The 27,434-nt window shown below is 37.0% G+C and overlaps 1 protein-coding gene across 1 annotated transcript in view; it reads left to right on the top strand.

Moving 5' to 3' along the window:
* The window catches only part of LOC128052808 (EGF-like and EMI domain-containing protein 1), a 616,586-nt gene that overhangs the window by 558,482 nt on the left and 30,670 nt on the right, over positions 1 to 27,434 (top strand). Inside the window, 9 exon segments of the mRNA XM_052645370.1 lie at positions 3,116 to 3,224; positions 5,146 to 5,291; positions 8,778 to 8,915; positions 13,843 to 13,965; positions 16,512 to 16,697; positions 19,547 to 19,678; positions 23,693 to 23,821; positions 25,258 to 25,337; positions 25,340 to 25,388. Coding sequence (XP_052501330.1) covers positions 3,116 to 3,224; positions 5,146 to 5,291; positions 8,778 to 8,915; positions 13,843 to 13,965; positions 16,512 to 16,697; positions 19,547 to 19,678; positions 23,693 to 23,821; positions 25,258 to 25,337; positions 25,340 to 25,388 — 1,092 coding nt within the window.

The following is a 27,434-nucleotide window of genomic DNA, read 5'->3' as shown; positions in this document are numbered from 1 at the left end:
CTCCAAGGGATCTTCCCGACTCAGGGATCAAACCTGTGTCTCTTGCATCTCCTGCACTGGCAGACAGATTCTTTACCACTGTGTCACCTGGCAACCCATACATTTAGAATTGTTGTGTCTTCTTGGTCAATTGCCCTTTTTATTATTCTTTTTATTATTATTATTATTATATGTCTCTGTCTCTGGTAGTTTTCTTTGCACTGAGATCTACTTTATCTGATATTAGTGGTGCCATTCCTGCTTTCTTTTGATCAGTGTTTGTATGATATGTATTTTTTCCATCCTTATACTTTTTACCAGCCTATATCATTATATTTAGAGTGAGTTTCATGTAGCCAGCATATAGTTAGGTCATGTTTTCCAAGTCATTCTTCAAAACCAGGCCTTTTAATTGGCATAGTAAGTTATTTACATGAATGTAGTCATGTAATGACACAACTTGTTTGACATTTCTTTTTTCTGTTTGTTATTTCTGTTTTATTAAATTTTTCTGAATCTTTTCATGTCTTCCTATACACTACTATAACATTTTTTTAGAATTCCATTTCCCTTTATTCATAACAATTTTGAATGTATATCTTTACCTAGCTTTTTCCTGATTGTCAGGTATTATATTGTGTATAACTATTTACCAGTAGTATCATTTTTACCAGTTCAAGTGAAGTATGATACCTTAACTACTTTCTCTCTACTCTTTTCCATTCCTATATAATTGTTTAACTATTCTCTCTATGTACATTTAGAACCATATTAGACAATGTTACATTTTATTCAGTTATTAAGTATAATTTAGAAGATTCATGAGGGGAAGCAAAGTTTATTGTATTTATATGTTTCTTTATATATTGTATATATAATGCATATGTAATATTTTGTATATATGTATATATTCATGTTTTTCTTATTCTTGCTCTTTCTTATGCTATTGTTCTTTCTTTTTTTCTTGGTGCTCCACCATTCCTTTCTTTAAAAATCATTTGCTTTCTATTTAGAAAAAAATGACATAATTTCAGAATCATCTGCTAGAGATAAATTCTCTTAGTTTTCCATCATGTGGGAATATCTTGGTTTCTCCTTCATTCTTGCAGGGTGATTTTGCTGGGTATAGGATTCTGAGTTGTTTTCTTTTCATCGGTTGAAAAATATGTTCCCAAAATATATAAGAGGAGAAAATAATCCCAAGCTCATTCCATGAGGCCAGTATTACCCTGATACCAAAATCAGATGAGTATTTCACAAAAAAAGAAGACTACAGACCAAAATCTTGTATGCTTGTATATGTAAAAATCCTCAGCAAAATACTAGTAAGCCAAATCCAACAACACATAAAAGGAACTATACACTATGATCAAATCGGATTTATCTCAGGAAATCAAGATGGGTTCAACATCTAAAAATTATGTATTTAAAAATATACCATATTAAAACCAACCTTATCATCTCAACAGATGCAGGTTAAAAAAAAAAAAACTTGACAAAATTTAATTCCCTTTCATGATAAAAGAATTCATCAAACTAGAAATAGAAGAGAACATCTGCAGCCAATAAATGGAATCTATGAGAAACACACAGCTAATATTTACTTAATAGTGAAATGCTGAAAGCTTCCCCACCTTTAATCAGGAATGAGGCAAAGATATCCGTTCATACCACTTCTATTCATCATTGTACTGGACATTCTTGCCAAAGCAAAAAGGCAAGAAAATATAAGGCATCCAGATTAGAAAAGAAGAAGTAAAATATCTTTCTTTGCAGATGACAGGATCTTGTAACAGAAAATTTTAAGGAATATACCTTAAAAAATAAAAGCTATTAGAATAATAAGGAAATTCAGCTAAGTTACATGATAAAAGATCAAAATGTAAAATATCAATTGGATTTCTATACATTTGCAACTAAAACATCTGGAAATAAAATTAACAAATGATTCTAGTTACCATAGCATTGAATACGATAAAATACATAGGAACATATTTAACAAAGGAAGTGAAAAATCATGTAATGAAAACTATAAAACATTGTTAAAATAAGTTAGATCCTAAAATAAATGGAAAGACATCTCGTGTTCATGGATCAGATAACCTAATATTGTTCAAATGACAATACTCCCCCAAATTGATCTACAAATTTAATTCAATCTCCCCCTACATAAAAGCAAGAAGCAGAACAATGTGTATTGTATCTGTGATAGATAGATAGAAGATGTTTGTATCACAAAGTCTGAAAGAGTTTGCAAGAAACTAATGAAAGCATGTAAGCGTTTATGTATGATAGTGGTTGCATGGAACTGGGTAAATGCGGGGACAAGGTAGCTTTATTCATTGTTTTGCTGTTTTTGTATTTTGTGCATTATTTTTAAAAAGGAAAGGGGAGCATGCAAGAGTAGACATTCCCACCCCAGCAGCTTATAATGTAGACAAAGCTGTTTCTCATTCTTAGACCAGGATCACTTAACTCATGAGTTCAACAAGGTACTCTGGATAGGACATGTGGCTTTACATTACTTTGGTCTTCCAAAGAGTATGACTGAGACTAAGAAAAGAGCAAGTAAGGGGAGGAGGTCAGAAGGAGGTCACTGACTAATTTCAGTGGGATGTGAACTTCTTTATTCCATTTCCATGGTAGCTGTAGCTAAGACTCTTCCATTTTACTCCAGTTGGCCTTTTCTTCACACCGTGGTTGCTTATTCCAAGGCAGAGGAAATCGAGCAGAGGTGAAAGGTTTATATGAGGATAACTGCTGTGCAAATGAGTAGAGTAAGTGGGGAGAGAAAGAGAAAAAAATGCAAAAGTGTGTGGAGGATTTCCAGCTGGCTCTATTTAACTTTGGGTACGAGAGCACAGCAGATAGACTTTTAAAAAGAGTAAAATTAGCCAGTTCTTTGACCTTGATTCATGTGTAGATTTGTTCAGATTTTGGAATTCAGATCAGAAAATGGGGAACCTTTTGTTAGATGAGTATCATTTGAAAGTGGGAAAGACTTTCCAAAGGCCTTATCATTCTAATGTGAGAAGCCCTCTGTTCCCAGTTCTCTTGTATCTTAATCTACACTTCTGCTCTGCACATTTTTCTACAGTTATTGAATTACAAACTCTCACTGCTTAATTGCTTTTAGAGATGGACCCCTGCATGGGTGGGAATGGATGTGCCTACATCTGTCAGAGTGAGAATGGCGTGTCCAGGTGTGCCTGTCACCCAGGGTACCAACTATCTGAAGACAAAAGGCCTGTGCCGGTAAGAAGTTGAAGCTGATGGATTAATTGGGTAATTGTTTGCAATTTTGTGGTAATTCAGTTTTGAATAGTCAGAACAGCTAGGAGAAAGGTGTTTTCATTTATGCTTAAAAAGAAACACTTATATACTTATTTGATTATTCTGAAAGGTATTTTTTATGATACTATTCAATACAAAAGCTCAGTGAAATTTTTAGTTACAAAAAATAATCTGGTGTGGTTTCAGAATTAATTCTTTCTGTTTTCTGTTTTTCATTCTGAAGTGAATTCCAAAATTAATATTTCAAAAGCTTCCATAATTGCACAGAGAGTTTTTTATTATAGGCTACAGAAGGTGGGGCTAACCTTTGAAAATCAAGTATGTGCAAATGAGTGTTCTCAGAAGTTAGGAATAATTAAAACCAAAGAGAAAGAAACTCTAGAAATACAAGGTTACATATTTCCATTTCCTAGAAATAGCAAAACAGATATACTTCAATTTAAAGATGAAAGTGATAAATTACTTCATGACCAGAACTAATAAATGAAGTCATTCCTGTGGGACTGTCTTTGTTTCAAGAACTTCTGAGAAATCACAGAATCCTTCATTTTCATCATGACATTTCCATGAAATGAAAAACAGTTTATTGGGGTTAATTAAGAAAATACAAAATGTTTCCTGACTAATGTGACTGATAAATGCTTTGAGAAATTGAAAAAGAATTAGACATAAAAATTAGCATTAAATTAGTTTTTTTTCTCTTTAAGCCAAAAATAAGATAAAACTTTCTGTGGATTGTTATACATACTTTTGTGACAGAGAACATTTATGCTTTGGTCCTCTGTTTACATAGAACCTACCTTGCTCTGTATCTGGCACAAAATAGGATCTTATTAAATACCTGTGGAAGATTGAGAAATATATATATAGCCATAATTTATAGACTATCTTTTTCAAATTTTTATTTTGATATCTAGTGTGTTATTCCTAAAAAGACTGTCCCAAAATTTACTGCCTACTTAGAGTTTTGTAAATACCTTAGAAAGATAAGCATTTCTCTTAAATTAAGAGTCCTGGTGGGAGTGACACGCAGGACAATATAAGGAGGAAGTTCTATTTGGGAAAATGATGGTGAAACCTATCCATTTAAGGCAGGGGTGGAGTAAGGGGAACATAAACTTCCTGGGCCACAAAATGATGTTATACTGAATAGACTTGTCTATTGCTGTCGAGAAAAAGAGGGCACCAGGTTTTAAATGGCACTGTGACAATCATATGTGGAACATATACTATGGATTGCTACTTAAGAAGACTCCAAATCTGCATTGTGTGGGGCCACTTGTACTGTCTTAAGTCAGACAGATACCAATTTTGGTTAAGAATTTGATATATATTCACAATGACACATTCAAGTATCCTATCTGTATTGTTAGGGGATAGAAAAGGTCTATTTTTGTTTGTTTTCTCTTTCTTCAAATTAATAGATAGCAGTAGTTTCTCATGGGACTTCCCAGGTGGCTCAGTGGTACAGACTCCAAGTGCCAATGCAGGCAATGTGGGTTCAGTCCCTGGGTGGAGAAGATCCCTTAGAGGAGGAAATGGCAACCTACTCCAGTATTCTTGCCAGGCAAATCCCATGGACAGAGGAGCCTGGCAGACTATAGTCCCTGAGATCACAAAGAGTTGGACACAACTGAGCAACTAAACAACAATAAGAAGTGGGTTCTAATAGAAAAAAGCGTTTAAGAACATGAATGAGACCTGCCGCAGAGTTCTTATCATTTTACATTGGTCTATTTGCAAATATGGAGCCTATGTGATATTTTACTGTCATATTTGTTGGCATTGTTGTCAGGGGTTGAAGGGGAGGGGATGCTTTCGTTCATGTTTATAGTTTGTAAAGAAGTCTTAATTCCAGCTCCGAAGACACAGCTCCTGTGTATCTCTTTCTGCAGACCTAAATGAATGCACTGAAAGGCTTGCTCCCTGCAGCCATTGCTGTGTGAACACAGTGGGATCTTTCACTTGTGCTTGCCAACCTGGTTTTGAGCTGGGAGCTGATGGAAAACAGTGTTACAGTAAGTGACAGTGATCGCAGCCCAGGAATGTGTAGCATTTTACAAGTATTAAGCAAGAATAATAAAAGGATTGTGCTGAATAACTTGCCAAAGTAAGAGCTCCTTAGAATGTTTTCCACTGGAGTAGGGTGGGAGTGGGAGCTTAGAAGGCCAACCCCCTCATTTTAATTCGATGAAATAGGAGCCCAGAGTCCACAGAATGTGGTCAGCATCATGATCCTCTTTGGAGACCACAGGACTAAGTCTCAGTTCTTCTGGATTGGGGCTCTCTTGGACCCATGGGTCTCCTTTGTGAGGAGTCTGTCATCCATCACCACCTCTGTCCTACAATATTTATTGGACAGTAATAACTCCAGTGTAAAACTCAAGGGAAAGGAGCCAGCAAGAAAGAAAGAACCAGCAGGGTGAGGGGCAGCCCTAGATGGTAGTACCACGTCTGATTTCTGATCTCAGCTCCAAAGATGCCCTTCCCAGTTCTCTCCCATCAGGGCCAAAGCCCAAAGTTCAATGATACAAAATTAGTCAGTGACTGAACTAGGACTTGAACTAGTGTCTCTAAGCTCCAAATATATTATCCTTTTAACTTTGTTATGTGCTTGTGTACATCATACATCTCTTGATCAGCTTTGATCATGAAGAAGAATAAAGATAGTGACAAGCAGAATAAATCAGCTAGTGTTCTTATCTAAGCTCTCTCATGAAAATTCAGTCTTAAGGTCACTAACTTCTTCATTCTCCTCCACTGCATAAAGCTCTACATTTATTTAATGCCTGGGTTGCCAGTATAGCCATAAGCTCTGTTGGTTTATTTCTACTGCTTAAAGACAGGGCAGTTTTGCTGCGGTGATATTTATCTTTTAAAGAGCAAACTAAATAAGATGGGAGGGAAGAATTAACTACTAATTAGGATATAACTTTTTCCAAAGTGAGTCTTTCTCTTGGTGCCCCAAGGAGTTCTTTCAGGCAGAGAGAAATGTCGATGGATTTTTCTGTATTATTAATATTTTGGCTTTTTAATGTGGTCAGAGGTTTAGGAGATGAGGACATTTTACAGATGCCCGAGATAAAAACTCCTGCGATCAGACTGGTGCATTCTCAGTTATCATGAAAGAGGGGGCCATTATTGCTAATGAGTCGTGAGGTTCAAGCTTTCATAGAATTTACTTGGGAAAGCAATTTGCCCTAGAGTTGAATACATTTGGTTGAAGTGTATTTTTACATTTATTTCCCTTATGTGAATATTTGGCTAAGTTCTTTGTGTAGCTCTCACCAGACCTCAATATTTACTAACTGACATACAAAACTCTCTTGGTGAAAATGAATGTTTCAAAACTTGTAGGTGGAGTAAATGTTTTCAGAACATGGTCATATTTAACAATAAATTATGTATTCTTCATATAGCAGCCTATTTTAGGCAAATATTGTTTTAACTTTTTCCTAAGATAACGATATTTTGTACCTATGTCATTTCTTTTCAGAAGTTCTCAAAACACTGTATAGCATAAATGTTGAATCCTCAGTGTGTTCTATGAATGAACTATCACTATCTTGTGGTTAGTAATTTAAAAATTCCAGATCCAGCATGGTTAAATAAAACTTTCTACAACTACCAGGCAATATATAGTGAACTTAAACTCCATACATATTTAATGCATATTTAATATATTGAGCAAATAATGATTATTTGCTATGAGAAAACACAGGGATCGGTTTTTAAACTTTTTAAAGAATATTTTTAAGTATGATAGTTTAACTGTATCATCCATGTCAAAAACATTTACTTCTGGTGGTAAGTTATAGGTGAGTATGTACTTGTTTTAGCCTCGTATAGTTTTTGTGAGGTTCCAATAATACCATTTATTTTTAAAGTAAATTACCTCCAGCAATCTTAGAGCCGCATTGATCACAGGAGAAAAACAAGAACCAGAGCCAAAATTTGAAATTTGTCTCCCTAAAGAGTATATGTTAACATATTGTGAAAAATATCAGTTCCCTTAATTATTTCAATCTTTCCTTTAGCTTTCTCATTTAGCTCAGCCCTAAACTAGCTGTTTCTAAACCCAAAGGCATTCTTATTTTCAACAATAAATTGATTAGCATAATCCTTCTTTTGTTTAGTCAATCATTCAAAACCTAGTTTTGAACATCTGTTATGTGCTGGGTAATACAAGATGATGAAGGCAGAGAGGGATGAGCACAAAGACAGGGATATGTCCTGGCTGCTCTGGGATACATAAGGCTGCTGCCTACCATAGACAGGAGGCTGAGATCTGGGAGCGTGATTTCTGTACTGTAACCATACAAGAAAAATAGCAGATACCTCAGCAGTTTAAATCGTAATATAGGTTCTCAAAGAATGCCACAACTCTGAGTGTCTTTGTTCTGGTCTTTCCCATCTTTTTTCTTTCAAAGGATTCGAGAGGTAAAAATGGAAGGAAATGAACCAATGTAGTCACTCTCATTAGAGGTGTGTCCAAGCACACAAATGAAGAACAATAGAGACCAATGGTGAAAATAGCAGAGTATCTAATTCCATATTTTTCACAATGATTCAAAGCATTCTTTTATTTTTCATTTTCTCGCTTAGAAAATGATTGATTATAATACCTGTGTGCTCAGGAAAATTGGCATCTATATATTGAGGTGGATGTCCCCTCAAATGCCCCAAATTAGTGGCATGTACCACAATCAGCAAATTGGTGTTTGAATTAATAGGATGTTTATATACAAAATGACTCTTGTATACATCATAGCTATGATGCTAGTTACATATAATCAGCTAACTCATTGGTTTTGTATTCATACTTTTGTTCCATTATTTTGTTCCATACAGTGCTCACAGCCTAGGAAAGGGGCACATGTTAACATATCATTAGTTTGAGAACAGATAGGTCAACTGGCAAACTATTTGCTTTCTGATCATTGATTCAGTACACACACACACACACATATATTTACACTCTGAAAATACCAAAAATTGCCATAGGTAAGTATCCTTTGAGATGTGTTTAATAACCACTAGTGGACTCATTACCTCTCTGTATGACCTTGTCATTTTAATATTATTTATAGGTTTATTATTATTTTGATATGATATAAATATTTACAGGGCTTCCCTGGTGGTTCAGATGGTTAATAATCCACTTGCAATGCAGGAGACCAGGTTCAACCCCTGGGTGGGGAAGATCCCCTGAAGAAAAGAATGGCTACCCAGTATTCTTGCCTGGAGAATTCCATGGACAGAGGAGCCTTAGAGGGCTCAGTCCATGAGGTCACAAAGAGTAGGACATGATTGAACAACTAACACTTCACTTCAGTGTCAGATATGTACAATGCTTAATAGTTCTCAAACTTTCATATGCTCAGAGTGTTGACAAATTTCCAATAAAGTTTGTCCTCTTCCCAACAGAGAGTACCAATTATTGCCATGTATTCATATTTCTCTGTTGTTATGCTAATAATCCTCCCTTTGCTTGTTTTGGAAAGGGATTGAATTGGAAATTGTCAATAGCTGTGAAAAGAACAATGGTGGTTGTTCCCATCACTGTGAACATGCAATTGATGGGCCCCGATGCTCCTGTAACCATGGACACCGGCTCGATTCAGATGAGAAAACATGCATAGGTAATGTATGGTGAATGCTATCTTCCTTCAGAAGTTGCCCTGGATTCATTTAGCCCTTTCTTCTCTAATACTTGGTGCTGTAATGTAGCCACAACTCTCAAACTACAAGTAAAATGAACAGTGTCTTTGGCTACTGGATAATGTAAAAGAAATATTTATCGAAAGAAGATATCATAGTGTTTCAAGATACTTACTTTGAAGTTAAAGAAGATTTAAAACTTATTAGCGATATACGTGACTTAACGGTTTTATTTCTGGAAAATATTCCAAAGCTTATCTAACCATCTAATGTAATTTGTGATTCAAACAACAAATGCTGCCATCCTAATTCTCTCCACCTCAAGCAGAAGCAGATCATGTTCATTGGTTTTCAACTTGGTGATAATTTGGATACATGTTCAACTTTGACATGGCAGGTAGCTACATTCCAAAAGCAAACATTAGAAGATATTATTCTTTGGGAAACCCAGCTCAAAGCCATAGGAAAGGATAACTTTTTCAAAATATAATTAAAATGTATCACTGGAGACAATGAGAAGAATAAATTCCACCCCAGCTTGCTCCATAGTGAAATGTTTAATCTAGAACTTCTGAGAAAAAGGAATATCTACCAAAAATGGGGAGAATGAGCATCTCTAGTGTTCCTACTCCTGCAAAAAATTTCCTTGACATCACCCTATCCCTCTTTCTTAGCCTCCCTATTGTTGGAAGCAGCTATTTTGCCTCAGACTTTCCTGGTATACTGTTGCATTTTGTAAAAAGCTCTTGAAAGAAAGAGCATTTTTTCCTTTATTTACATAATAGACTTCTCAAGGTGATGTTTCCTACAAACCTTACAGACCTCAGACCTCGGTGTGGCCAGGTATCAGCACACAGTAGTCATTCAGTAATACGTTGGGGCTTCCCAGGTCATACAGTGATAAAGAATCCACCTGCCAGTGCCGGAGGTGCAGGAGACTCAGGTTTGATCCCTGAGTTAGGAAGATGCCCTGGAAAAGGAAATGTCAACTCATTTCACTATTCTTGCCAAGAAAATTCCATGGATAGAGGAGCCTGGTGGGCTACAGTCCATGGGGTCGCAAAGAGTCAGACACAACTGAACTACTGAACATGAACATCAAACTAAATTACTATGTGCACTGGGTCTGAGAGCACCTACAAGCCTCTAAAACAATTTGTCATCATTTGAAAATTAGGATACCCTATTTGCATGTTTCCTTTTGTGACATTTTATCAAAAAATATTTCTTAAAAATTATGATATGAGTACTAAAAAAAAAAAAAACCTTTGACCATCTAATGCTACTCAGTGTAGCTCAAAATAAATTGAAGTACCATAAGTAAAGAGGTGAATTTCAAAAGCCTAAGTTGTTGGGATTTTTTTAGTTTGGCACTAATGTGACAGAGTGAACTTTAGGGGATTTTAAAGTATTTGGGTTTCATAAAATTTTAAACCAAAACAATGTCTTTGCTTATTATTTCTTAATCCAACATCACCTTCTGCATTTTTCTCAGAGTCTACAGTGGTTAGGTTAATGAAGCCAGTTGCTTGCCTTGTACCTTCTTACGTAATGAAAAATATGCTTATAGATTTCTACCTTGCTAGCATTTGGATCTCTGGAAAAAATAAAGAACTTCTTTTCTTTTTTCCCTCCTCCCTTCTTCCCTCCCTCCCTTCCTTCCTTCTTACTCTCTTCTTTTGATTGTTCGTTAAGGGAAACTGGAATTTTGTTAAGGCTTTTGTTTGAAGCTTATAATTTGATGATATCTTTCCTGATTCTTTGAAAAGTGCAATTTGGTAAAGTTCATATTTACAGCCAGCAAAAATCACATCTGCCAGGGTCAAAATATAGAAAATTACATATTTATGAGATTTCAGCAGTCAACATGATGACATTATTTTGTTGATGGCTCAAGTTTATTTCATTTTCCAACAATAAATAACACTCATTCCTAAAAACCAAATATTCTCTAGAGTAAAGGCAATGATTTGTTTGGAGTGTGCATATATATAGTCTGCCTACTTGCCTGAGAACAGATTAAGGGCATGAATGCTTTGTAAAAACATTCATGCATGAGAGAAATAATTTTCTTTTTAGCTTATTTTAGAATCAACTTCTTCTTACATGAGAACATACAAATAAATGTGAAGATAAGTTATCTAGTCTGCAAACGGTCAGTCTTGCCCAAATGCAAGCATTTATGAGGGATAAAACCTAGTGATGTGTTAACACAGTTTGAAAGACAGCTATACAAAATACAAGTGTCTCACCAGCAGTAAGTTGACTGATTTTAACAATTGGTAGTTATCAGAAAAAAAAATTATTCTACTCTTTGGTGCTTTATTCAGTGACTCTGTGTGGGAGACAGATACAGAAGATCAGGTCCTTTCAAGGTTTACTTTTGATGCTTTTCTGAAGTCATAGTTGAAATGTTTAATTGTTTTACTTGCTCTAATTGATTCTGTATTTTTGATTAGGGCTAAATTTACAGGTGAATTTCTCTGCAGTATTGTAATATTTGGTATATTGGCCAATGAGGGAAAATATGATCACCAGAGAGGCAGAGGAATTAAAAATAAGATCTTACAAAAAAAAAAAAAGATCTGAGAAGGAATAAAGAAATTTAAGGAAACATGATATAAGGCTTGAAGGGACAGGGCATTTTAAGAAAGGATGCATGGGATTTCTAATGAGTTCTATACATGAGACAAGAAATAGCCCCAGAGGAATGGTAATAGAAGAAGAATCCAAAATGGATCATAAAATGATAAATTGAAGAACTCATTTTTCCCATTAATATGATGTGATTGTGCTTCTTTCTAGCTAGAATAAGCAATAATGAGACAGATGTATTTAGAGGCTCTGGTGATATATAATACTTCAAAAAAAAATGTTGAAATAAGAAACCACCCCCCAAAAAAGAAAACTTAAAACATAATATTTTAATCCCAGTGTTCATTACAGCAACTATTTACAATAGCTAGGACCTGGAAGCAACCTAGATGCCCATCAACAGATGAATGGATAAGGAAGTTGTGGTACATATAACACAATGGAATATTACTCAGCTATAAAAAGGGAGTGTATTTGAGTCAGTTCTAATGAGGTGGATGAACCTAGAGCCTATTACACAGAGTGAAGTAAGTTAGAAAGAGAAAGACAAATATTGTATATTAATGCATATATATGGAATCTAGAAAGATGGTATGATGTTCCTACATGCAGTACAGCAAAGGAGACACAGAGATAAAGAACAGACTTTTGAACACAGTGGGGGAGGGAGAAGGTGGGAATATTTGAGAGAATAGCATTGAAACATATACATTAATACATTACCATATGGAAAATAGATAGCCAGTGGGAATTCAGTTTGTGAATTTCCAGTTTATGAAACAGGGAACCCAAAGCCCATGATCTTTGATAAGCTAGAGGGATAGGGTGGGGAGGGAGGTGGGAGAGGGGTTCAAGAAGGAGGGGACATATGTATACCTAATGCGAATTCAGGTTGATGTATGGCAAAAACCATCCAATATTGTAAAGTAATTATCCTCTAATTAAAAAATTTTTAAAAAATTTAAAAAGCAACATTTTAGATAAAAAACTGAAGTTTTAAGTTTTTTGCCTTCTATATCTATGCTATGTAATCCAAAAGACAAAGGAAGTTTTAATGTAAGAAAGGGGAAAAAAATATCTAGAACTTTATGAGTAGCACTGCTTGTGACATCTTGCAGGAGAAAGAATGTTTTGTGTCCAAATGACCTTCATTTAGATATTTTATGGTGACCCCTAATGATGGTTAATTGATTGCACATTTTTTCCTTTCTCTTGTCTGCCTTTTCTTACATTGGTTCCCTTTCCAAGGTTAACTGAGACACTGATCTTTTATATATGTGGCTGTTCACGTAGTTATGGAGCAAAGGGATTTTTGTAAACTCAGCACTGACAGGCCACCCAACTTAACAGCTCTACAAAGCGGGTAGAATTGAAGGCCTATAGCCAAAAACCCTGACCACACAATTTCCAGATGTCTAGCAGTGGGCAATGAGTCTGTTCTATTCCTTAGCCAAATATATTACAAAAGGTTATCTCAAAACTTAGAATAAATAATCCTTTGCTGAAAGGTTTCAGTTTGATCTATTCTGATTTATTTTTATTTTCCCTAGGGCAAATAAAGGAAGATACATGGCAGATTGTAGAATTCTAGAAAGACAGTGCCAAAGGAGACTTAAAGATCATAATTTAGGAAACTGTCTATCTGATAGGACATCCCAGGGTAATAGTGTCACCGATTTTAGTAAAAACTCATCCCCATCAATATAGCATCGAAAAGTTCAAGCAAATGCCATGAAATATTCTGTAATTTAATACATAATGTTTAAGATGCTTGTCTGTGCTCTCTCTGAATTGCCTTTAACCACTTGTCTTCCCAGTCTTGTGAATTCTTTTCCTTGGAGGCATTCTTTCATCCAAAGCTCTTAGAACACACACATAGGGGCCTAAGACTGCCTCCTCTTTGTAGCTGTTAAATGTTCACTCAACGGAATATTTTAGCTCTGCTTCTCAAGCTGTTTTGTTTTTTTTTTAATTGTTGTTCTTCAGGTTCTCTGTTTATTCAACCAGATTGCTGTTTAAATGGGAAAAATAGCAGAGAGCTCTTTCCCTGTGCTTATAAATGCATTTGGAGATTATTTACATGCTTTTCAAATAAATGCTAGGCATAGGAGAAGCATGTCAGAAACATTACCCTAAATGCAAGCCTCATTCTTTTTGTGTTATCGTTTATTCAGTGTCTGTACTCTGTAGCCCGAGAAATAGAAAATAATTAGTAAAAATGGTTTTTATTTAGAAGTGGGGCTTATCAGCATCTCTATAGGTGGATTAAATTCCTATCTCTTAAATAACAAAAATGTCCTTTCGCCCCTTTAGACCTTGATGAGTGTGACAGTGGAGAAGCCTGCTGTGCCCAGCTCTGCATCAACTATTCAGGAGGCTATGAATGCAGTTGTCAGGAAGGCTTTCAGATCAGTTCTGATGGTTGTGGATGTGATGGTAAATTCCTGAGCTCTAACATGAAATCCCTGATGTGATGGGGCAATCAATGGAGCAGGAATATCTGAGGCAAAGGGTTAGGGTGAGAAAGAGGCTTTCACCTTAAAGAAACTTGGATCTCTCTGTGGTCCAGTCACATACTATTGTAAGAACTTGGGTGACACTAAGTACTCTGAGCCTCAAATCCTCATCAGTAAAGTGAAGACAATTATGGGATTACCAGATAAATTAAGAAATGTAATCAATGTAAAGGGCCTGCTACTGTGATTGACATCAAGAAATCATTCAACTAAAAGTAGCTATTATTATTATTATATTCATTGGTCCATAATCCCTTTTACCTAACCTAATACACATAGGCAAGTGAGAGATTTCAGCAAGCCATAGCATAATGCTACAGGAGTCCCTTATGGTAATCATGACTGGAAACTGAGTTGATTATTGAAAGTTATTTTAATTGGACAGCAGCAGCAAAAGGATTGCCATTTCTTGAGCCATAGTATCAGATTCCTTTATATATCTGATGTTAATCTAGCTAATGTAAGCTTCAAGATGAGTCATTCTATAATTTTCTAACTGATTTGTTGCTTACCTTTTAGAGGATTTCTAGCTGACATATATTTTTATAATATCATGAAAGTGAAAGTGTTAGTCACTCAGTCTTACCTGACTCTTTGCAACCCCATGTATGTAGCGCACCAGGCTCCTCTGTCCATGGAATTCTCCAGGCAGGAATACTGGAGCAGGTGCCACTCCCTTCTCCAGGGAATCTTTGTGACCCTGGCATTGAACCCAAGTCTCCAGCATTGCAGGCAATTTTTTTACCGTCTGAGCCACCAAGGAGGCCCCTATCCTAGAGGAGTTTGAACTTAGTAAATTCACATTTTTGTGAAGGGCTCATATAAGCCATTGCTAAAAATTACTTTACCAAGTTTACCCTGAATATATAATCTTTAAATTTTTATTTGTGGTCATTATTACCATTATTTTGAACCATATTTTTCTTGAAATAAAAAATGAGAATATTATTCTCTATTTCATTAACATTCAAATTACATAAGAAGACTTTACTGCCTCAGAGAAAATAGTGTTTCTTTGATTAAAGAAGCAAATTCTTACATTCTGTTGAGGATGCTAGGTATGTTTCTTCACTTAGATGCCAAACTCCCCAGCCTTGCAGTGTCTATAACAACAAAGAACATACAACTATGATATCTATATATTCTAAATACAGTAGAACATATTACTACTTACACCTCCCATCCAATTAACAGGGCCAAAAAAAATTGGATTTTATGTACCATCTGCTGTTAAACAGAGTGAGCCAAGAGATGATTATATGGCGAGAATATACATACTTGGGTACACACATCCAAATGGAAAAGGTATTCACAATCTGAGGCCAGCCTAGAAGCTCAGTTTCATAAATGACCTTTTAGAATCATGAACACACTGACCAAAGCCTGGGCTCGGATGTGAATTTAACACCAGTAAGTTGTATGAGATCAAAACTTAGGATTCTTCCATCTCTAAAATTCTCCACAAATCATGTACAAAATTATGCATTGAATAAATGCTTTGCCATAGATGTTGAATAATTCAAGAGTGAATGAACATTCTGCTAAATGATACACAGCCTGAGACTATGTAAGTTTTAAATTCTTCATCAAAATCTTATGAACGAGATCTCAGAAAGACATTGTCTATGCATATAGATAAATGATGGTAAACTTGGAAATGAATAAAAGGAAAATAATTGGCAGGATATTCTTGAGGAAGAATTTGGGGTCGGGGAGATCCCCTGGAGTAGGAAATAGCAACCCACTCCAGTATTCTTGCCTGGGAAATCCCACAGACAGAGGAGCCTGGAGGGCCACAGTTCATGGGATCACAAAGAGTCAGACACGTCTGAGCACACAGCACACACAGACACGCACACTCTCTGTATAGCAGTGCATTGTTATTTGTTAATAAAGGTGACAAATATGCCCACGAGTTCATAATATCTATTTTATCTCTACACCAAAGAGCAGACATTGTTTGAATTTTCCTAGATGTGGATGAATGTCTGGACGTCAGCATCATCTGTGACCAACTGTGCATCAATTCTGTTGGAACCTATGAGTGTTCTTGTGAGGAAGGCTATAGAATTGGAAGTGATGGGAAAACTTGCATCTGTAAGTCTCTGTGAAGAATTCTGTCAAACCTCTTCTAAATGACCTCAGCCCTTGTCTTGTTCTTCAGGAGCACGGAGACCATATATTCTTTAACTCAACCCGTCCTCCCCTTTCTCTCTTCACAGACTAAGATCTTTTCTTTTCCACTTTTGTTCTCCCCGTGGCAGTTTCCACTCTGTGCTTGCTGTGTCTCACCTTCATTTACAATAGACTGTTTGAAATGGTCTTCTCAAAGACTTTTACCTTTCAGCTACCCCCTGCCTTGGCTATCTAGTTCAAACGCTTCTCATTTCTCTCATCAGCCCTTGCTCAGTTTTTCCTTCTTTTAACCGGCATGTGGAATCTAGGCATTTCTCTGTGTGGTCTTAACTTTAGATGATGAACCAGAGGAAGAAGAAGAATTAGACACTGTGAAGTTTCCAGGTCTTCTATGCAAGAGCCCACCTCAACTGCTTCATTATGTGGCCACCTCTCTGCCTCTCTCCTATGAAGATGAAGACCATGAGGAAGAGGGACAAGAAATTCCAGGAGAGCTGACTGATTTGCACAATGTTGGTGGGTAAATGAACGTGTTTCATTATAATCACCTCTTCCCTCTATTTTTAGATAATTCACAGAATTTCTTTTATAGACAATTTTGTTATCAATATTTAATGCCAAATAAAAGCATTTAACGTGATATTGACAAGAGACATGGGACCAAAATTACTTCTTCACAGCTCCCTATCAAATTCATCATCTGTTATCTTTCTTCCTTTTGCCAATAAAGGGTTGCTATGTATGTATGCATTGACAAGGGGGTGCAGGGTGATGGAAATTTGATACAGTGAAATGGAGTTGAAAAATATATTTGAATTAGCATCATGGAGACAAGGATTGGGGCCTTTTAGTTCTAACAGTTTAAACTCAACTAGAAGTCATTTTTGTATAGTTAAAATTTACTTTAAATAGCCTGAAAATCTACATCCTTTTTAAATTTTAAAATGCAGAGAACCAATGGTTCAATATGCTCAAATGGACCAAGAAAAAATATCTTTACAAATGTGCACAGTTTTTCTTATATCTCCACTCAACAGAACTCAAGCATCAAATCACTTCTGATCAAAATAAATTAGCATAACTTCTTTCAAAAGTAACAGTTTGCAGCCAGTCTGCTGCTGCTTTTTCTTTTCTTTGTAAGACAGAGCTGCTCTTTTTGTTCTTCCTGTATTCCTCATATTTTAAGAGCATCAAACTTAATGATTGCCTTAGAATGCTATCAGTAAAATGAAGATTTGTTTATATGTGATGGTCAAACATAGCATCAGTAATTGCATCTACATAAAGATAGAAATTCTTTAATGTTTCTTAATCAAGCTTCTGATACTTTGGCTACTCAAAATCACAAGTGAAATAGTTCAAGGCTACCCGGGCAGTTAGGACTTGAAGGGCCAAGGTCTAGAGAGAAGAGACATTCAGACAAGTAAGATGGACAGTCTGTGCCGCATTTCTCCTTGAGCCATCTGCTAGTGGATGGGCAGTGCAGATAGAGAAGCCAGGAAATCTATAGATAGCTGCTGAGAGGGTGAGGAGCTTAGCACAGTTACCAGCAGTTTTGTGGTGCTAGGAGGTAGACTGAAATTCAGAATCTGCCAAGGTGGAGAAGCCGCGCTAAACATGACAGGCTTTCAACTGGGACATTTGAAAGACCCATTGTGAAATGGGCAAAACTTAAAAACTAGTGAACCCACAATATGGCTGAGTTTCATAAACATTATATTGAATGAAAGAAGCTTGATAACGAAAGAGTACGTACTTTACAATTCTATTCATATAAAGTTCAAAAATAAGGGTAAATATTCCACGGCAGTATAAATCAGAATGGTGCTTAATTTGTAAGGCTAATGATTCAGTTCAGTTCAATTCAGTTGCTCAGTCGTGTCCGACTCTGCGACCCCATGAATCACAGCACACCTGGCCTCCCTGTCCATCACCATCTCCCGGAGTTCACTCAGACTCACATCCATCGAGTCTGTGCTGCCATCCAGCCATCTCATCCTTGGTCGTCCCCTTCTCCTCCTGTGCCCAATCCCTCCCAGCATCAAAGTCTTTTCCAATGAGTCAACTCTTTGCATGAGGTGGCCAAAGTACTGGAGCTTCAGCTTTAGCATCATTGCCTCCAAAGAAATCCCAGGGCTGATCTCTTTAAGAATGGACTGGTTGGATCTCCTTGCAGTCCAAGGGACTCTCAAGAGTCTTCTCCAACACCACAGTTCAAAAGCATCAATTCTTTGGCACTCAGGTTTCTTCACAGTCCAACTCTCGCATTCATACATGACCACTGGAAAAATCATAGCTTTGACTAGATGGACCTTTGTTGGCAAAATAATGTATCTCTTTTTCAATATGCTATCTAGGTTGGTAATAACTTTTCTTCCAAAGAGTAAGTGTCTTTTAATTTCATGACTGCAATCACCATCTGCAGTGATTTTGGAGCCCCCCAAAATAAAGTCTGACACTGTTTCCACTGTTTCCCCATCTATGTGCCATGAAGTGATGGGACCAGATGCCATGATCTTTGTTTTCTGAATGTTGAGCTTTAAGCCAACTTTTTCACTTTCCTCTTTCACTGTCATCAAGAGGCTTTTTAGTTCCTTTTCACTTTCTGCCGTAAGGGTGGTATCATCTGCATATCTGAGATTATTGATTAATAGTCATCAAATCACCTTTGATTTTTTTGTGATGCTGGTGATAATCTTTATCTTCATCTGGGAGGCTTTTACATGAGGTTGTTGACAATGTGGGGAAAAATTCTGAAGGGTACATTTGAGTTTTCCACATTTCTTTACCTGTATATTAAATCTCAGTAGAAAGGCTTACTTGGGGAAAAAAATTGTATAAAAAATGCTAGAAAACACACACACACACACACACACACACACACACACACTAAAGTGCTGGGAACATTATTTCAGTGTTCAGAAATCAATGGTAATTTCTTTTTTTTTTTACTTTCTTGGTAAGGTAAGTTGGTAAGTTGCTCAGTTGTGTCTGACTCTTTGCGACCCCATGGACTGTAGCCTACCAGGTTCCTCTGTCCATGGGATTTTCCAGGCAAGAATACTGGAGTGGGTTGCCACTTCCTTCTCCAGGAGATCTTCCCAACCCAGGGATCAAACCCAGGTCTCCCGCGTTGTAGGCAGACGCTTTACCATTACTTTCTTAAAGATCCTAAATATTTTTTAGGGATTACATTCCAAGCTCTGTTTTAAAAGGTATCTCTTTGCTACTATCTTTTTCTAGACTCTTTAGAAAATGTGCTCAAGGAGCATGTCTATTTGTTGGGGGAAGTAAAGGGTTTCATCTTCATTTTCAGTGATGTAGATAGTACTTGTAGGGTTCACTAAAGTGGTATCACATTCCAGTTTGTTTAGATCACACCTTCGGACACGAATGCAGTTTGAGCTGTGAGGACTGCATGAATGGAGGCCGATGCCAGGAAGGAAAGAGTGAGTGTTCCTGTCCCAGTGGCTGGAGAGGCATTCTTTTTAATGAAAGTAAGTAATACTTTGGAGCATTGGTTGGGGGTGATGAATTCTCCTTTTACTGCTGGTGAACTACTGGTGATGAGTTCTTTCCATGTGTTCTCCCTAAAATGTTTTAACAAGATTAACGGTTGATAGGGATGGGAAACCAACTTATTTGTTGTGCACAAAGAATGTCTGTGAAGCACTGAGGTTTCAAACTGAACATGTGATTAAAATGGGAAATTTTGTGTTCCCTGGGAAACTTGATGTGCTGTCTCTTGTTTAATAAAGGATCCTAATATCCTCAGCCTATAAAAATCCCTCCGTTTAAATAAATCATTAGGCCCTGGCAAGCTACTCCCTGTGAAGAAAAAAAAGTAAAATGATTTTTGTTATGAAGTATAACTAATGGAACTGCTTAACTGTTGCCTCTTTTTGTTTGTGTTTTCTTATCTTTTTCTTTAAAACTTATGTAAGTACAGGTAATGACAATTTTAAGATTTTTATATAAGCCTCTAATGAGAAAATGTCAATGATTTGTACAATAATACCTCCAATAAATGTTTTCCTTTATATTTTAAATGGAGGTATATTTGCAGGTACTAAAACTGCCAAGTAATAAAACTCAAATATATTGACTACCTTTATTTCCTTTTTCTCTTTTTAAATTTCTCTTATAAATTTTTTAATAAAAGAGTTTTCTTTGTGAATGGCTTGGAAGATGGTATGAGCAGGTTTTTCTTTTGAAGCCCCTGAATATGGGAAGAAAGAGCACCAATATTGTTTCTATTATGAAATATAAGAGAAGAAAAACCTGGATTATAACATAGTGAAGTGGTTTCAGTTAGACTGCTGAGGACTTTCCTCAAGCATCACTCTGATCTTGTCTCCCTGATGCCCAAACAGCTTCAGAAGTGTCCCATTTCCTGATACATAAAGCTTATGCTTCTAATCTAGTCACCAACAACCATCTATTATCAGGCCCTCATAAATCCTTCTCTCTTTTTATCCACAGCTCTGACCAGCTTATTATTTCCAGCAAACTAAACTACTCACTACTATCATGCTTTGTACTTTTCAGCTTTGTGCCTTTTGCTAAACTGCCATCTTTGTCTATTGCCATTTATGGCATGAAGCTTTATTTGAAGGCCCTAGTCTAACAGCCATTTATATTTCCAGTGGATTTAAAGCTTCTCTCTCTTCTTCTCTTTGTCTATCTGTCTGTCTATCTGTCTCCATCAGATTCAAGTTAGCTATGCTCCTGTTCTATTTTCCTTGCTAGCCTGGGAGCTTATTTATGTGTTTCCAAATTGGAGGCTCCAGTGTATGAATGAATGAAGCTTTATATTGAGACATTGAGCTATGTTGATCGGCCACTTCATATAGGCAACTATATAAAATGGATCAAATAAATTTTGGGCTTCCCAGGTGGCTTAGTGGTGAAGAATCTGCCTGCCACTGCAGGAGACACGGATTTGATCCCTGAGTTGGGAAGATCCTCTGGAGAAAAGTATGGTAACCCACTCCAATATTCTTGCCTGGGAAATCCCACGGACAGAGACTGGCAGGCTACATACAGTTTATAAGGTTGAGAAGAGTCGGACACCATTGAGGGACTAAGCACACACACAAATCAATCTTGTTGCATGACTATTAGGAAGTAAATGTTTATACCCTTTATTGTAAATTTTGTTGGTAAATATGTGTCTTCCACACCCTTGATCCATAGCATGTTAGCATGAGAAATAAAAGTAGAAATCTATTGCAAATCCATGAGAATAAAACATGTCTGACACAAAATTAATATACAAATGTTGAAAATGAACTTCCTGATAAAATGAAAATAACACAACCCCTTCTTTGGTTTTGGAAAAACTTAAGATTCTTTAAGTGTTCACATGGTCCTGTAAAGGGCAGTCTGGCCCTGAAAGCAGAAATTTATCTCTTCTTTGCACTTCCTCTCTGTCTCTTTCATTTTTTTTCCTATAAAAATTAAAACAGAGCAATCCAAATTGGAAAGAAAAAAAGTATGATCACTAAATCTTTAACAAAAAGGGAGAGTGAGGATATTTTCTTAAAAATCCCTATAAACTGTAAAAATGAAAATGACCAACCATTCATCACTAGTATTTCTAAGGGTACCAGCTCTTCTTATGCAGCAAGAGACATTAAAAAAAAAAATTCTTCAGGGATCTGGAAAGTTATTTTTCTCATTGGTTAGATCTTCTAACCCAGTATCTTTATTGGTCTATAATGAAAACATCTACTTGGAAGTTTTAGGAATTTCGGCAAGTGGTTACAAAGGAAACAACTAAAAAATTACTACATATTTATTTTAACAGCACACTTTAGGACTTCATTTCTTTGAAAGAAATTTCATGTTGACTCTCTTATTTGTTATTGTGAGGGGTCTTTCCAGTAGAAAGAGAAGACTAAAGTATTCTCATATGACAAATGAATGGACTATGTATTATATGGAAGGGAAGATTCATATCTTTTTCCAAATCATCCAGTTATGGTTTGGGACATGTTTGGTTTCAAATTTTCTTCTCTTGATAAATGTTCTCTTTGATGTTAATGAAGTATTTAGCAAATCCATGATCCCCTGGATTAGGAAAGGGCAAACCACTCCAGTATTCTTGCCTGAAAAATTCCATGGAGAGAGGAGCCTAGCCCTGGGGTTGCAAAGAGTCAGACATGACTGAGCACTCACCTGCATGCACGTACTCTGTGATACCATATTCTTTTTGTGGGAGAGTAGCAGGTGATAGTGTCAGTGTGCTGATGTAGATGCCTTGCTGTAACCCAGATACTGTTCAAGCTACTTAAACTTCCTTAGCTTCATTTTCCAGGGCTATATATATATATATATATATATGGAGAAGGCAATGGCACCCCACTCCAGTACTCTTGCCTGGAAAATCCCATGGATGGAAGAGCCTGGTGGGCTGCAGTCCATGGGGTTGCTAAAAGTCGGACATGACTGAGCGACTTCACTTTCACTTTTCACTTTCATGCATTGGAGAAGGAAATGGCAACCCACTCCAGTATTCTTGCCTGGAGTATCCCAGGGACGGCAGAGCCTGGTGGGCTGCCATCTATGGGGTTGCACAGAGTTGGACATGACTGAAGCGACTTATCAGCATATACATATATATATATTTAAAATGTGTAGTCTATAGTTGCTATAAAAATTCAGAGAGTTACTACATGTAAATTAGTAATGCAGGTCTCAACCATGTTTGTTGCCAGTTTACTTCTTTATTGCTCCTTTTTTTCCCTTTCCTGTTCCTTTCCTTGTCATAGTAACCACAGGCTTGAAAGCAAAGAAAAAAGTGAGTTAGAAGTCAATTTTCCATATTAGCATCTGGAATGGTGTAAGGGGGATAGATAGAGGAGGTAATAAAAATGTAGTTTTTTAGTATTTAGCCTATGATGATAAAATGTCAATTTAAATGGCTACTGAAATGATCTCAACAGCTGTATTTACTCAAGCTTAAAATAATAGACATTTTCCACACTGTATTTATTTCTAATGGAATACTAAGCACTTCCCCCCAAAATAGCAAACCAAAGAACACAATTGCTTGTCTTTATCAGTCTTTGACAGTGCAGAATACCTTGTAATCCTCAAGATAATCTTAGTTACATTCATTTCTGGTTAAAAACACATGGCTCTTTTTTCCTACATTTTTTTCCTGTTTTTCAAAATGGAAGGTGCAGTTTGTTTCTCATTAGGGTTAGTGACATCTGTACAACAAAAGTGTTTATGTAGTTCCGAAAATGTGAGGGTAAGAGTTTAAGGAGCAAGGTAAATTTTGCATGTAAACCTTGTTAGCAGTTCTTTAGTCAGCATCATTTTAACTACCTGTACCGGTAATTCCCCCAGGAATGATGAACAGGCCAGAGACTCTTCCTGGGTCTGCAAGTTACAGAGACTTTAATTACTGAGAATCAATTCTAATAGGCAATCTTTTTCTCTCTCTATTTGTGTTACAATGAGTGTGTTACACTGCATATTCACCTTCACTGTTTTCTTCATAGCTCGTTCCCCAGAGACCAGTGTGAGAGAGTATGATGACATCTGTGATTGTCAGAATGGAGGCACCTGTGACCCTCTGACTGGGTGATGCAAGTGCCCCCCAGGGGTTCATGGGAAAACCTGTGGAAACGGTAGGAATGTCTGGTCCTGTAAGACAACTCTTTAAGTTCTTGATGTTTCTAATAAGAAATAGAACAAAAGCTGAGTCTGTATTTTTCAAGGTGGGCTTTTCTGAAGACATAAAGGGCTATGTATGTATGTATATACATACACACACACACACACACAAGCACACAATTGCTTTGACTGACAAATGTGTAACAGAACAAAATAAGTAGTATTTAAATCTCCAGCTGTGATCCATGCAGGATGAATCCTGATACAAATAAAACCTTTCTCATCCACTGAGCAAAATGTTGAGTTTGTGTGTACAGGTTTGCACACAGGGGCTTGGGTGAATTGATTTGCTCTGCATACTAAAAGAAAGAAGAAAATGAAGCTCCTTGGATAAATCAGGGAGGATGTGAGATAAAAACCAAAAAAGGAAAGGAGAGGAGACAGAGAGGAGAAATGATGCACGAAAAACTTACGAAATACCCATCCAGTGAGTGCCGTGTGTGGATTTTTCATAGAAACCAATCAAGAGACCACATTTTCTACATGGGCTGATAAAACACAAAAAAAGAAACTGCTTGTACAATCCCAGGAGCTGAAGGCAGAGAGTCATGAAGATGTAAGTCTTCAGGGATTGCCAGAAATCATGGAGGTTTATTAGATTCTTACAGATTGTAGAGCTGGGGAGATAGAAAAACCAAGTTTAGTTTGCTCTCTGAGAGGTGCAGGAAGGCTCATGCTCACACCCTAGTAATTTATCCCCCAATTTTTATTCATTTATTCAAAATATGTGTATTAAGTGTTGCAAGACACTGTGCCAGGCTTTATGATATGTTAAGAGAACAAAAATGAAACAGACCCTGGTCCTTCCTCATGGAACTCACAGTCTTGTTCAAAGCAGACATAGGTTACACATGTGGGTAGGTATTTCAAGTTAAATCTTAATGTGTGCTTGGAGGTTGAACCATGAGGGCCATGCAGACTGTGTGAGCCAGGGAATGGCTTGTAGAGAAGTTACCCTTAAGCAGAAGTGTGTAAAATGAGGAGACATGAAGCAAGGCAAGAGAGAAGGAAAAGCACTGCAGACTCAAGGGGCCACATGTGACCGAACTCTGAAGTGAGAAAGAACGAGGTGATTTAGGGGTGCCTGAGAGGGATCTGCTGATAGAATCAAAGTCAGGGAGAACTACTGCAACATAAGGTCAGCCAGCGCAGGGGCTCATTTCTTGTTACATTTGGAGTTTTTAACCTGACAGCAATGGCAAGTCATTGCAGAATTTGGGGCAAATGATATAAAATCATAGGGGTCATTTTTAAAAGATCTCTCTGGTCTCTTGATTAATCAGATTAGAAATATCTTACCTTTGGCAGTCTCCTTATCTTATATAACAATAGCTCTAGTGAGGTTTGCATGTGGGCAAATATTCACTTTGTTTGTCTTTGTACCCTCCAGGATGCCCAAAAGGATTCTTTGGGAAGAATTGCAAAAGGAAATGTAACTGTGCCAACAATAGCCATTGCCACAGGGTATATGTGGAGCCTGTATGTGTGAGCCAGGGCGCTATGGGAGGTTTTGTCATTTGAGTAAGTCTAAGACACTCAATTTTCTCTGTGTGTGAAGCCAGAAAGCTCAGAAAATTACTGAATATATTTAATGTCAACTTAAAGAAACATCCAACATCAGAGTTGTGAGCTCAAGTTTTAATCAAGGTCTTGCTGAAGACTAGAGCCCAGGAGACAGCCACTCAGTTAGTTCTGAGGAAACTGCTCCAAGCAGGGAAGGGAGAAGTCAATTTATTTACATGTATTTGTATCCTCCCTTGAGCTTGCCAGGTGGCTCAGTGGATAAAGAATCTACCTGCAATGCAGGAGATGTAGGAGACACGAGTTCCATCCCTGAGTTGGGAAGATCCCCTGGAGGAGGGCATGGCAGTCCACTCCAGTATTCTTGCCTGGAGAATCCCATGGACAAGGGAACCTGGTGGACTACAGTCCATTGGGCCACAAAGAATCAGACATGACAAGCACTGAGTGCACATGTGTACACTACCTGCCCATACTCATCTCATCTAATTTTAGGGTTGACTTAATTGGCACCACACCTGTTGTGTGATATTTTACATTATTCTTTATTTATGTAAAGTAAAATGCCTTATATATTATTAAAGAGGAAGTGCAATAATATGAAATACCCTGTACATTTGTAGTGTTGTCACCAAGTTATATAAATCCATCTCTCTGTAAATATTTTAAGGTAATTAAAAAAAATAATAAGACTCTACTAAAAAATGTATGTTGTTGCTCAGTTGCTAAGTCATGTCTGACTGTGTGTGTGTGTGTGTGTGTGTGTGTATATAAACATGTTGATAAAAGAATCTGGCTCTTTGAAATTCTCCCTGAGATAGGCATCTAACCATTTAAGGGCGTGTTTATCCAAAGCACAGAGTGACTCATCCTGTTTTTAATCCTGAATTCTCAGAGTTTACTGTTCATAAGCAACTTCAGTGGGTTAGGACTTAATGCTTGTGGAACAAAATGGTGAGCAGCACATCTCTGTTCTTTGTTTACATTAGACAAATGAAGAAAGTAAAAAGCACAGCGTATTTTATACAATCATATTATATACATGTCACAATTTTTGTTTTAGTCTTTATTTAGCCTCCTTACATTATAGAATCTATATTTTGATGAGTGAAAAAAATATTCTGAAGTCTTTTTCCTAGTTAGTGTTTACCTTAATTATTGAGAGGGAGATGTTAATAGTTCATTTAAGTGGACATTCCACATTTTATGGAAATTAAACATCAAAAGTCCAACACACTGAGTTCTAGTGCAAAAAAAAAAATTCCCTAAAATGTCCAAATCATGCTATTCATTTTGCATTTGTGACCAGCAATCACATACTGTCAAAGATGCAAGAAAACACAATCACCAATAAGTGTTTCAGCTCATCAGTAACTTCTAAGCTATCTCCTACTGGGACAGCTCTGGGTGCCCACCTTAACATCCCACCTTGAAACTGTGCAAGTCCCTGTGAACCTGAAACAGTCTGCACCTCACTCTTCCACCTATTCCATAGTCCCACCTTTGAAAATCCTTCCTGAGGGAACCTCAGTAATATCACGACCTATTTAAAATATCAGAGACCTTTTAGAGTCTTACATTGTATTTTTAGTTGAATGTCTGTGGACCTTATCTATTTTAGAAAAGGCATGCCCCTTAAAAACAGAATAAGCAGTGAATTCTCCAGTAAGAGAGCCAGTGAAGGCTTCACAGAAAAACAAGCCTGGGTCTGAAGCTCCAATACTTTGGCCACCCAATGGGAAGAGCCGACTCATTGGAAAAGACCCTGATGCTGGGAAAGATTGAGAGCAGGAGGAGAAGAGGGCACCAGAGGATGAGATTGTTAAATAGCATCACTGATTCAATGGATGTGAATTTGAGCAAACTCCGGGAGATACTGGAGGACAGAGGAGCCTGGGATGCTACAGTCCATGAGGTCACAGAGTCGGACACGATAGCAGTGAACGGCAACAACAGGAGAAAAGGTACGGACAAGCAACAGAGAACAAAAGGAGAGAAGGCATGGGTAAATGAGAACAATGCAGGTGCTGACAATGTATCACAAAG

Source organism: Budorcas taxicolor, chromosome 1, assembly GCF_023091745.1.
Source record: "Budorcas taxicolor isolate Tak-1 chromosome 1, Takin1.1, whole genome shotgun sequence".
Taxonomy (NCBI): Eukaryota; Metazoa; Chordata; class Mammalia; order Artiodactyla; family Bovidae; genus Budorcas; species Budorcas taxicolor.
The sequence above is the reverse complement of the archived record's forward strand: the minus strand, read 5'-3'. Positions and strand labels throughout refer to the sequence as shown.